This window comes from Peromyscus californicus, unplaced genomic scaffold, assembly GCF_007827085.1.
Source record: "Peromyscus californicus insignis strain IS unplaced genomic scaffold, ASM782708v3 Scaffold_16__1_contigs__length_79575227, whole genome shotgun sequence".
Taxonomy (NCBI): Eukaryota; Metazoa; Chordata; class Mammalia; order Rodentia; family Cricetidae; genus Peromyscus; species Peromyscus californicus.
The window spans coordinates 11807374-11820043 of record NW_026294458.1 but is presented as its reverse complement, the minus strand read 5'-3'; the positions used below and the strand labels follow the sequence as shown (position 1 = coordinate 11820043).

Here is a 12670-nt window from a genome sequence, read left to right as displayed (position 1 = left end):
TGTTAAATGATGTAAATAGACTGTACATCAACAAACTCTGAAGAAAAGTATTAGAATAGCAGGCGCTGTGCTTCACTTCCTTCTATATTTCTGCATTTTGTATCTTGGAAAAAAACATTGGCTTTGAGTAGGAAGAAAAACAGCCAATAAGCGCCAAGACAGACTTAACTCTCTTACCCAGATTGCATATTCCTTTCTCCAACTGATACCCGACTGGGCATCTGCAGCTGAAGGATCCCTGAGTATTGTTGCAGGTGGCTAGGGGTGGGCAGGGGCTGGAGAGGCACTCATTCACATCTGCGGAGGACAAAGAAGGAGAGCATGCTGATGGGCGGCCGACAAAGAGTTATAACCCAGTGCCTACTGAGAATCAAGTGGCACTCTGTGGCGTGTGGGGTGAAAGAGGAGCAGGAAACCACCCCTGTCCTCCAGGGAACGACTACCGGTCAGGGCAGAGGCAGCCATATGAAGAATTAACTAGAATACGAGACAGGGTTTGGTTGTACAGAGCTGTACATAGATCTAGTTTATTGTTTGTTGTGGGCTTTGTTGTTGTTGTTTTGAGACAGGGTTTCATCCTTTCATGTCTGACTGGCCCAGAACTCACCATGTAGACCAAGGTGGTCTTGAACTCACAGAGATCCCACTATTTCTGGTGCCTGGGTTCTGGGATTAAAGACACACGCAGCAGAAATAGTAGGCTTTGATGCAGGGGAGAATTAAAGACTGTTTTAAATACTATTTGAATATAAATAAGACTAACGGGACTTCAACAAGCAGATTTTTGGGAGTAGGCTAGGGTTCCAAGCTGAGGGACCAGCAGAGTAGATGCCCAGGGCAGGGAAGGGTAGGTGTCTTTAGGGAGCTGCAGATGGTCCGGTGTTACAGGGGTGTAGAGAAGTTATGGAATAGAACCAGGTCAAAAGTTTGTTTGTATCATGCTGTGGTCCTTCTTGTCATATACAACACACAAGCATGCTAACACTCAAGCCAAGAGGCTATTAAACTAAAAATCTTGCCCATGTACACTCTAGAAGAAAAAGGCTCTTTTAAAAATTGTTGTTTTCAATTATGTATATGTATGTGAACACATGAGTGCAGGTGCCCCCAGAGGCCAGAGGTATCTAACTCCTTTGGAGCTAAAATGACAGGCAGTTTTGAACTGCCTGATATGGATGATAGGACCCAAACTTCGGTCCTCAGAGAACACAGTACGCACTGTCCACCCTGGAAAAAGGATCTTACTGAATAGCCCGACAACCCACGGTAACATCATAATAAATGTCCCTGTCTCTCTTACCCACACTGCAGTTGTCCCCTTGCCAGGCAGGTGGGCACACACATCGATACCCACGACCGGTGAGGTCCACGATACATTCGCCATCATGAAGACAGGGGTTCGCGGTACAGCTGTTGACTGAACACATCACAGGAATAACACAGACATGTCAGAGCAGCCCCGGTAGACACCTCGTTCTCACAGCTAATGTTTGCTTCCTGCCTATGTTCGTTTGCTTGCCCTGAAAAATCACACCACTACAACAGAACAGAGTCCCAAGAGGTTTGCAGACAGAGGTGATGAAGTCGGGCACTGACACTAGTGTGTGTTCATGTCAAGTGTTAGATAATTAGATCTCCAAATTCAAAAAAGCACATTCAATGCTTCCTGCAAGCCAGTCAGTTCAGGACTGATAATTCTATGGCCTTTGTGATACTAGACTAGTGAATATCAACTTAAAACACATTTTTTTTTTTTTTTTTTGGTTTTTTGAGACAGGGTTTCTCTGTGTAGCTTTGCACCTTTCCTGGAACTCACTTGGTAGCCCAGGCTGGCCTCGAACTCACAGAGATCCGCCTGGCTCTGCCTCCCGAGTGCTGGGATTAAAGGCGTGCGCCACCACCGCCCGTCTTAAAACACATTTTAAGGTGGAAAGAATCCCTGGTCAATTTATCCTGCCTGCTCCAAGATTCACTCTGTGTGTGTACACAAATGCATACATATGCACGGCTTACTTTTTCTTTTGGATTTTGTCAAAACTATAGAAACCTTTACCTGAAAATCTTGAAACATACATACTTGTAGTTGCTATGCTTTTTGGGTTTTTTGTTTGTTTGTTTGTTTTTTATTTTGAGATGGTCTCATGTAGCCCAGGCTGACCTCAAATTAATTATAAAGCTCAGGCTGGCCTTGAACCCCTGGCCCACCTAACTTGGTACCTCTCAAGTGCTGGGATTATACACATTCACCACCATGTTCAGCTTCCAGATGTCTCGAAATTTAACCTGGCCTCCTCCACAGGTTGTACACCATCTGGAAAACTATCAGGTAAACATTGCCAAGCCTTTTCCTTTTTCTTTACTGTCTGAGGCGGGGTCTCATGGAGTTCGTGCTGGTCTCAAACTCCTAGGCAGACTGGGACGACAGTGAACTTCTGATCCTCCTGTCTCTGCCTTCCAAGTGCTAGGATCGCAGGTGTCCCATCGGCCCTTCCTCTCCATATACAAAAACAGGCCCCATCTGAAGTCAGGGGGGCCTTTGTGGTTAAACTCTACTGTCGCCTTGGCCTCTTATTCATTCCCTGCCCCATGATGCCCACACTCTGTTTTCTTCTATGTAATTAGAAGGGTCGTGCTCCAGCTGTGAAATGCCTGTTCCATAAGGGGTTTTGAAACACTCTTAGAAAAGCCCCAAACCTACAAAATGGCGTCATCATTTGCAGGGAGGAAATCCTTGGGGAACAAGGGAAAGAAAACAGAAGTCGGACCTTCAAAGAGTAAGCTGAAACAAATGGGCTGCTCTAGACAGGGCAGTCCTATTCTTCACGGCCATGGCTGAAATTTGTTATTCTGAAGTTACGTGTATGTGGGGGGTGGGCAGGAGCACGTGGGCACACTGCTTCTGGAGGCCAGGGGAAGGCGTTGCAATCCCTAGTATTGCTCCGTGTGGGTACTGAGAAGCAAACTCAGGGCCACTACAAGAACATTGTACCCTCCATAAACAGACACCGAGTCATTTCTCCAGCCCCACACTTTGTCACCCAGCATCACCTATGTGAGCAGAGCATGTATATGATTAAATGCGGTGCCCATTACGTAATCCTATAGTCTCCAGTGACTGTACTGCAGACACCCACCCACAGGAACTGTAACAACTAAACCCTTGCCTTAAGGGAGTCTGGTGAACCTGGGAGTGGACGTATTGGCCAGTGGAAATGAAGATTTTTTTTCTGGAGAAGTGATTCGTCTTTCACTTCTTGGACACACTCGGATGGCTGAGAAGCGGGCACCGTTGACTAGCAGTGGGGATGGCTTCTGACCCTGCACCCCAGGTTGGTCTTCACTGACTCACTGAAACTGTACCATTAACTGAGCTCTCTGCTGTAGCCGCCACACAGCAGTTCCTCCTTTCCCTCTTACTTAAGATGGCGTCCACCTTGCCGTCTTCAACAGCGGTTCTCCCTCATGGAGTCTGGATCAACTACAAGTGCCCTGTGAACACCACTTCCTGCTGGGTCCTGCTTCTACCTCTCTTTGCCCTGGGTTAGCTTTCTTTTCCTTATATCGGTACCTTCAACACGGCTGTGCAGATAATCTCACGTACAAGGTAAAGAAACACTGGGAAGAGGTTTGCCGAACATCCTTTTGTTTACACGTCCTCTGGTTTCCAACTAACATCAGGGAGACAAAGAACTCTGGGCTTCCCTGGATGGAGAGAAGCCTTTGACCCTGAAGGACCCTGAGCTGACTGACTTGGAAGCTCTGGACTGTCTCTGGAGAGCAGGCATTCAACTCAGCCCTACCTCTAACGGACCACCTAGAGCTTCTTTTTTCTTGGGTGGTGCTGGAGAACTTGCTGGAGACTGTGCACACGCTAGGCAAGCGCTCTAGCCCCATTCCACACCCTAGCCCCGCTAACACTGCCTCTTCAGTTTCTCCACTGTCCAAACCCACATCTATGCCTGGCTCTGACCTCAGATGAGTTAAAGACACGCTTGAAAAGCTTGGACAATAACAGAGCATGAAGGGCGACAGTTATAACCTCTATGCACGTCACACAGGGCCAAAGTGTCCTCTCTCCTCTTTCTTCAGAAAATCATGTAACTTGGGGGGATACGAGGAGAAAATTAGGCCTATACTGCCCATACTTCATGCTTCGTGTTTCAGTAAGAGTCATTCTCGGTCATAGGACAGACATTGTTTCAAACACTGGCCACGTCCACACGTTCACACAGACCCCCAGCCCTTTGCAGCTCTAGTGCTGGTCAGGGCCTGACGGTCAGTGTGCGTGTTTGTAAGATGCATTTACCTGGGGCTGGAGGTGACAGTGCTGTTGGTGACTGTGCGGTGCTCTGAGCAGCGAAGGTGGTATATTCGGAAGTCGACATTTCGGCTGTAGAAACATCTGTAGTTTGAGGTGAAGGTGTTCTGAGAAAATGGGAAACCAGGCTGGCCTCTTCTGCCTGGCCCAGCTTTGTGGTCTCTTCTGCTGATGTGGGAGTGGTGGTCAGAGGGGCAGAGTGAGTGGTAGGATCCATATGCACCCGGTTCCCTTCTGTGGTGACGGCCTGTTCTGTTGAGGTGTGCAGCACTAGAATGTCAGGATTGGTTGGCAGGTGCTGTTCCTCAGGGGTAGTGGGCACAATCCCAGCACCTGGGGTCAAAGCTTCCGTGCTTGACAGGGTGCTGGGACTGGTCACAGGAGAGTGAGTAGTCTGGGAAATGGGAGATGTCAAAGCTGGAGACATCTGGGCTAAGCTGGTGCTTGTGGCTAGAAGGGCTGGCTCTGTGGAGAACCCCATTAAGGCTGGGGACCAAGGGGTCCCTGGAGGAAGGCTCATCGTTACTGGTTTGGTAGAGTCCGTGGGCAGAGACACCAGGCTTGGTGACTTTGCTTCCGTGACGGTTTTCTCTTGCTGTGGGGTGCTCTGGTTCTTGGGGTCTGCTGTCTGGTTACTGGGGAACACCACTACAGGGGATACCACTGTTGACATCTGGACTGAAGTTACACGTGGCTCCCTTGCCCTGTGTGGGATCAGGGGAGACAATGAATGTGGGACGGTCGTTTGTGGGACAGAGTGTGGGGCAGAGGTTGACACCACGAAGGAGATGGGTAAAGGTGACGGTGAGGATGTTGAAGGTGTGGCTGGCTCAGAGGTAGACTTCAGCTGCTGTGTGGGAGACCCGGTTGATGGTAAGGTGGATGGAAACTGGTGGGGTTGTAACACTGAGGGGAGAGGAGAAGGGGCCGCTTCAGAGGGGTCCTCAACAGACTGAGTGCTGGCATCAAGACCCAAGGTGTCTGGCACATTAACGGTGGATGTATAGGATGGAAGGTGGGATGTATGCAGATCCAGTGACTCGGTGGAAGACTGAGCAGGTTCGCCATCATAGGAGGACACGTTACTTCTTTTAGTCTGAGCCTGAGAAGAAGAAAAGTCCAAGCGTGGAGGGTCTGAGATCCTAATATAAGAGGTTGAGCTCTCGCTGGAGTCTGAGGAGGACGAGTTTTCTGTGATGGACAGTAATGTCCGTTCTCCTTTGGTGAAAGTAGACGAAACATAGGCGTGGTCTGTGTGGTCACCGGAAGTCCTCTGTTCCGCGTCTGAGGCGGGCTCTTGACCATCGTTAAGTCCCGTGACTACAAAGAGAAAAGACAAAGTCGGTCAAGTAAACAAGACATCTTTTTTTTTTTTTTCAGAGCTGAGGATCGAACCCAGGGCCTTGCGCTTGCTAGGCAAGCGCTCTACCACTGAGCTAAATCCCCAACCCCAACAAGACATCTTTGAGACAAGCTCTGGAAAACGTTCTTCGCGTCTTATCCACGAACTTAAGTGAGGGAGACACTGCCTCTGAGAGGTGACTCCTCTCGGTACACACTCTCAGTGAAGACGATGCCGGAAGCTAAAATAGCCAGCCAGGGTCAGCTCAGCGCAGATCCCTCCTGTGAGGACCAGGGCTAGTGACATACATGGGAATAAAGGCGAAGTGCAGAGCCTAAAAATAGGGACTATTTCCAAAGCCCTTCTTCACGTCATTTTTAAATAAAAGCAAATTGCCATGGAAAGGCGCCCAAGATCCCAAACAGTTATTGCCATTATCAAAACGGAAAAAAGGAAAACGCTCCCAACTTTCCACTCTGTGTAATGAGGTATTTCTTCCCGGGAGATGGTCTTCACCACAGTGGCTGCTCTCCTCTATTTTAAACCTCTCAGGCAGATGTCATCCCATCTACCTCAAGCAAGCACGAGGCGATGGGGGTGGGAGAACCCAGAAGGTTCTTTTCCTAATGAGCAGTAAGCTACTTTTTCCGGTTGCCAGCCCATGTAACCACCCCAGGGCTGTGAGCCAATCTACAGACAGGAAGGTGGCTGCGGGAAGACACACCTCCGAGGGTAGCTGTCCGGGACAGCAGGCCCGCATGCTCCGTCACATTCCCACGTGGAGTGGGGCGCGCTGGGTGGGTCGCAGCACGAGAGAGGCCGAGGGACCGCAGTGTGCGTTCCCCGCCCCGGGTGAGCATCGCAGACGTGTGCGGGGCGCGCACCATGGAAGTGCTCTCTGCCAGGTCCAAGCTGTCACTCAGCAGGGCACCATCTTCCGGAGCTACAGGAAAGAGAGAGCAGGTAAATGCAGGGACAAGGACTTTTAGCCTCACGTTCTGGGCCACTGGAGACCAGAGGCTTCCCTGAGGCTCTTTATCTGCGACCAGAGAGCTGACACCTCTCTGTTCGGGTGTCCTGAACGTCACCATAAGGATTGTTACTCCAGCCAAAGGATCCAGAATACTGGATTTTTGCTCGGTGATACATTATAACGACCAGAGTTTTATCAGTGAAGCTGGTGGCAAGTTCAGGGCCTGGCCTGTGGAGTGTCAGTCACCATGGGTCAAAAAATAGCATGGATGCTGGGTGGTGGTGGCGCATGCCTTTCATCCCAGCACTTGGGAGGCAGAGGCAGGTGGATCTCTGAGTTTGACGCCAGCCTGGTCTACAGAGTGAGTTCCAGAAAGCCAGGGTTGTTACACAGAGAAACCCTGTCTCAAACAGCAACAACAACAACAATAACAACAACAACAACAACAACAAGATACTAGTATATAACCTGATAATTCCAAGATAGCACGTCTCCATATAAAGTGTCCCCGAACAAACATAGGGACACTATTAATAATAGTGCATCCCTGATGGAACATTATTCAGAAGGACAGATCCATGCTCGATGAATCCTGAGCCGTGTGAAAGTAAATACACAAAAGGCCATGTATGGTATGATTGCTTTCACAGGAAATGTCCAGAAGTTCTGTGATTAGGAGGCATTGGGGTTTGGGGCAGGCTATACTCCATGGGAGGGTGTGGACACAGAAGGCCCCAAGTTCTATATGACAGAAGAGGAGGCGGCATCCAAAGCTCCTTAGACATGGGGCTGGGGAGAGGGCTCCGTCAGTAAAAGGACTTGCTATGCAAGCCTGAGGACCCGAATTCAATCCTCAGCACTCACATTTAAAAGCCGAGCATGGCGGCGTGCTCCTGGAAACTCCACACGAGGGACCTGGGGACAGCCTTATTGTGATGCCCACGTCTAAGGGACAGACTTGTCTAAAAAAGTGGATTGCGTTTGAGGTTCAACACCGAAGGCTGATGGCTGGCCTCCATTTACATGTGTGCACTTGGGCACCTACACACATGTGTGTGCATATACATACACCATAGAAAAAGAGTTGAGACGTACCAGATAAAAAGGATGGGACATGCAGGCATATTTGTAGTAACCAGCTAAGAGAATGGCCTGCGACCAGTAAAATTACTTTCCTAATGCAGGCTTTAGAAGATCAAAGGACCAGACACATCCTAAGTCCCTGCGGTACACCTCCATGCAATAAGAACTCACTTGAGTGTCCTCCACGTGGTGCTGCAGAATCCAGACTTTCCGAGGAAAATGTGGATGAAGACTCTGAGGAACTCTTCCCATCCAACCCTGAGCTCCCACCTTGGGGCTGTGGTGCAGTGTGTGAGAACTGAGTCAAAGTTCGAGTGATCCCAGCTTCTGGATGCAAAGCAGAGCTTTCTGCTGGAGCTGTAGATGTTTTGCTCTTGCTGGGGAACCATTGTCCTGTGTGCTCACCACCACCAACGGAGGGAACTGACCTAAACGCCAGTTCAGTCAGAGGCGCAGCACTTCCATTTCCTGCTTCCGAGCTGCTGGCAAGCTGATGTCCTCCAAAGGCTGTAAGATATTGGGGTGGGGGGTGGTCATTAGTGGACCTGGAAAAGATGCTTAACAACTAAGATGGCATCCCCTCTGAGGCAAGCTTCCCTCTGCCAAGGAATCTTGGACAGTGTTTATATGGGTCACCTTACAAGCATCACCATGTTCTAAATTTTAAAAAAAAATTATTGGATGTCAGCAATATAATAATATTAAAAATTAAAGCTGTGAACAGGAGACCTGAGGGCAGCATGGGCAAACAGTAATTTATAGGCTTCAGTGTTTCTCTCTGTCCCTTGAAAAGTAGCTCAAGGAAGGAGTCCTGACATCCAACAAGTTCAATGTGCACAAATATTGTAGGTGGAATGTTTTTCTAAAACAACAGCTGGAATACTGATAAATGTTCTTCTACTTCTGATGTGTAATAAAATAAACTATAAGGAATAAGCCAAACTATGATTTGGGAAATACATTTACGACAACTTATTTATAAAGAAGATCTATACACAAAATCACTGAAGCCAGCTGTAAAGAGCAGGTCGGCGTCTCACTTTGCAGATGACATTAAAGGATGAAGATGGGCCAAACCGTGAGAGCCCCAGGGCTGAGGTCTCCACTCTGCTCAGTAAGCTGTGTTTGCTTTACTTAAGCCCTTCAGGTCTTGGTGTTCTCATCTGAGGGATGGCACTTGTCCACACCCCAACAACAAAATGCAATCGTGTGACATGGCAAAAAGGATCTGATGTCATTAAGGACACACTTTTCTTCGGAGACTGCAAATGGTCTTGAGGAAACCCCCTAAGAACCTCCAACTCTATAAAATGTCCACAAGTCAAATGATGGAGAACTACTTACTGTGGGAGTCACTTTGCCAGGGCATGGATGGAAGTCCAAATCCGTTTTCCATAGATGGCCCCACGCCTTCTCCATCTCCCAGACTCTCAGTTAGTCCACTGTTTGTCCTTGAGTCAACCACAGAGGGTAAAGAATGGACTGAGGCTGAAGTTATGGCAATTCTGGAGTGCTCAGGGAAGCTCTCTGTCTCGTTTATAGGTTCCATACTGACAGTCAAAGACCGGAGCATTCTTGGGACACCATTAGTGAATGTGTTGGTGACATGTGTACTCTTTGTCTGGGTGACTGATGGGCTTTGGAGAGCAGTGGAGTTGTTAAAATCCTTTATGCTTCCAGAAGCTAAAACAGAAGAAAATGTGCTTCAAAACTACTGGAATGGCTAAGAAAATCAGGATTCTATCTAGGTACAAATGATGCTTATTACATTTGATACGTGAATCTGAATAGCATGGGTATAATAAAGAGCAGACACTTGTATCGTGCTGACACACACCAGTGCGACTAGGGGTCCCTCCTTCTCTTTCTCCTCACCAGTTCTGAGTCCCACAGAGCTGGTTACAGACACAGTCAGACCACTCACCATGCACAAGTTTTCTATGCAAGCAAAAAGGAAGACAGGAGAATCTCAGACAAAGAAATAATTTGTCTTGTTTTCTAGAGAGACACTGCATTCCACAGTGTAGGAATCCCACAGTACAGGCCACCGTGATAAGTCTGTGGCTGCCGGTTTGTTTTTAGCACGGTAACCCTTTTGTTCAAACGCTCTCATAGATTAAAATCCGGTCTGTAGCAGTTTGTGATCCAGTACGGGGTGTACAGCTGCTCAGCCAGCACTGAGGCTCTACAGAACACAGTCAAGACATTACTGGCCTAGAACAGTAGTTCCCAACATGGTCACCACCAAAGGCTCTTTATTAGTCCCTACATCGTGGCCACCATAAAGCTTACGCTTTGAGAAACCATTCAAACTACATTCATCAGCAGAACTACTAACCAACAGGAGAATGTTTTATGGCTCCGGGGAGTTTTATTTAATTTCACCTAAAAGCAAACAGATTTCATTATTGCAGTTACTGTATCTCACTGAGCTTTAGAGAGATGTCTTCAAACCAGTGTAGGACTCCAGAGGGCACTCCAGGAGACCAAAGACTAGGCTGGGAACAGTTTTTCTGATCGGTGAAACAGATGCCTGTCCTCAGACAGCAGTCAACAGCCTCAAGACTTCAGTTACATGCCACTGGCAGAATGCACGACCTGCTCCTCACCATGGATACCTGGCCGAGAGCTCCCTTCCACAGGGAGACTTTCCAAAGGTACTTAAGAACTGTCCTCTAGCACGCACCTCTCAGCCCCAACATCAAGGGCTAAGGATGCTGCTCAGTGGTAGAGAGCTCACTTAGCATGCGTCAGGCCCTGAGTTCAAACCCCAGCACCACAAGATATCCTTGTTAAAGGCAAGAACAAGGTGTAGGAAAGCCTGGGGAGCCAAACAGTAGAGGCAAAGAAAGAAGGTGCTTTCCTTTCTTTTCCACTCGAAGCCAACAGCAATAAAGAGCTGTCTAGACCTATACCGTGAAAGGCTTCCAGCTGTCAATCACGGCTCCAAAAAGGGAAAAAAGGAAGCTGCCATTATAAACCGTTCTTTGAAGACCATTCTTACGTGCAGTTGTGGCCAAAAGCACAAATAGATTTTAGACATAGTTAGAGAGGAAGTGTGAGAAAGAAAGGGTGCCTTTTATTCTCGCGCAAAACCATAGACCCCCTGACACCAGGAGCAGACTGCTGGGCAGGTTACTGACCTTAACGGAAACAGTCACAGGCCCAGGTTATCCACAGAGATAATGGATTAGAAAGATGTGGGTGCAGAGGCATCCAGCCCTGCTGGAACACAAACAAAAGCCAAAAACCACTTTTCTATAAGAGAGAAGTGATAGACATATGTCCCATAAATGGTCTCCAAATTACTTGAAAACCATTTTTATTTCTAATCAACTGCATTCTGTCATTTGTTCAATATTCCCACCAAAACACAGGGGTGGGGGATAGAGATGACTTGGCATTAAGAGTATTTACCGCTCCTTCAAACGACCTGAGTTAAGTTTGCAGCACTCACACTGGGTGGCTCACAACTGTCTGTGACTCTGGCTCCAGAGGGTCCAACACCCTCTTCTGGCCTCTGAGGGTACCTTTACTCATGCACAACCCCTCAAAAAAAAGCACATATACATGCCACTGCAAACAAAACCTACTGTGATGATTATATTGGATTCAGCTTGAAAAGCCAGGCCTGCCCATTTTGGTAAGTTTAGCAAATAAATGGCCACAGAAATACAATCACAAAGTTCACAAAAGCTGAGTCACTAAGGAAACCAGCTCTGTTTCCCACACCCCCAAGGGCTGTGCAGCACATTGCCACCCCACTCATCATGGTTGGACCTGATAGCACATGCTGCAATCTTGGGAGGTGAGGCAGGAAGATAGATCATGAGCTGGAAGCTAGTTTGGCCCGCACAGCAAGTTCCAGGCCCACCTCCACTACAAAGTAAGACCCAGTCTCAAAACTAAACCCAACGGTGGCTGGAGAGATGGCTCAGCTGTTGAGAGTACTGGCTGCTCTTCCTGGGGACCTGGGTTCAATTCCCAGTACCTACGTGGCAGCTCACAACTGTCTGTAACTCCAGTTCCAGGGGATCTGACACCCTCACACAGACATCCATGCAGGCAAAACACCAGTGAACATAAAATAAAGTTTTAAAAAATTCAGGAAAACAGCTACCCTGAAGTGAGCAATTGCAATGCCTTAGGCATTGTGCTAAGTGCCTTATATACACGTCTCACTTAGTTCTCACAGTGAAGGTGTGTAATTACTTCTGCCAAGCCGCGCCTCTAATAAAGAAGGGAATGCTTATGATCCTACACGGGCACCTGCTGCACAGGCAGGAGGAAACACATCACACTTCTGAATCAGTAAGCTGGCATCGTGGTCACCTTCGGAGTTTGAACCTCAGAAAAGGCAAAAAGAAAAAAAAGAAGGAAGGGAGGGAGGGAGGGATGGAGGAAGAAAGAGACAGAGAGACAGAGTGAAAGACGGGGGCAGGGGGGAGAGAGAGGAGGAAAGCTCAGCTAGGAAGCCGCTCAGCTACGGGCACCCGCCACCAAACCTGACAGACATTCAATCTCTGTGTCCTACAGGGTGTAAAGAGAAGAACTGACTCGTACAAGTTGTTCTCTGGCCCTAACACACTGTAGCATGTGCACTCCCCTACACAATCAATCAATCAATCAAATAAAAAATATAAATAAAAATTTAAAAACTTGTCCCACCCACTGGGACAAGGCCCGAGCTAAGCTCCTAGTCTTTCTTTCTAACAGGCCATGGAGAGAAGGCCCTGCTCACACGTGTCGCTCTCCAGTCACAGGACCAAACCCCACAGCCTCAGGCATCATTACATTGCTCAACCTTGACTGTTATCCAGAACTTCCCAGAAGAAGAGCTGAGGCAGCTGGTGTTAGAACGAGACAGACAGAATCCAAAATCTTTCAAGTTATTTATGTTCTCTCCCTTCACAAAGTGAAATCACCACAAAGCAATTTACCTGGACCACATCAG

At 48.1% G+C, this 12670-nt stretch overlaps 1 protein-coding gene across 2 annotated transcripts in view; it reads right to left on the bottom strand.

Moving 5' to 3' along the window:
- Nucleotides 1–12670, bottom strand: part of Heg1 (heart development protein with EGF like domains 1) — an 80773-nt gene that overhangs the window by 38197 nt on the left and 29906 nt on the right. For both annotated transcript variants that reach the window (XM_052740388.1, XM_052740389.1), the window contains exons 4-9: nt 9061–9399; nt 7888–8223; nt 6385–6603; nt 4307–5638; nt 1301–1417; nt 178–297 (exon numbers count right to left, since the gene is read on the bottom strand). In XM_052740388.1, the coding sequence (XP_052596348.1) occupies nt 178–297; nt 1301–1417; nt 4307–5638; nt 6385–6603; nt 7888–8223; nt 9061–9399 (2463 nt within the window). The remainder of the gene's footprint in view (nt 1–177; nt 298–1300; nt 1418–4306; nt 5639–6384; nt 6604–7887; nt 8224–9060; nt 9400–12670) is intronic.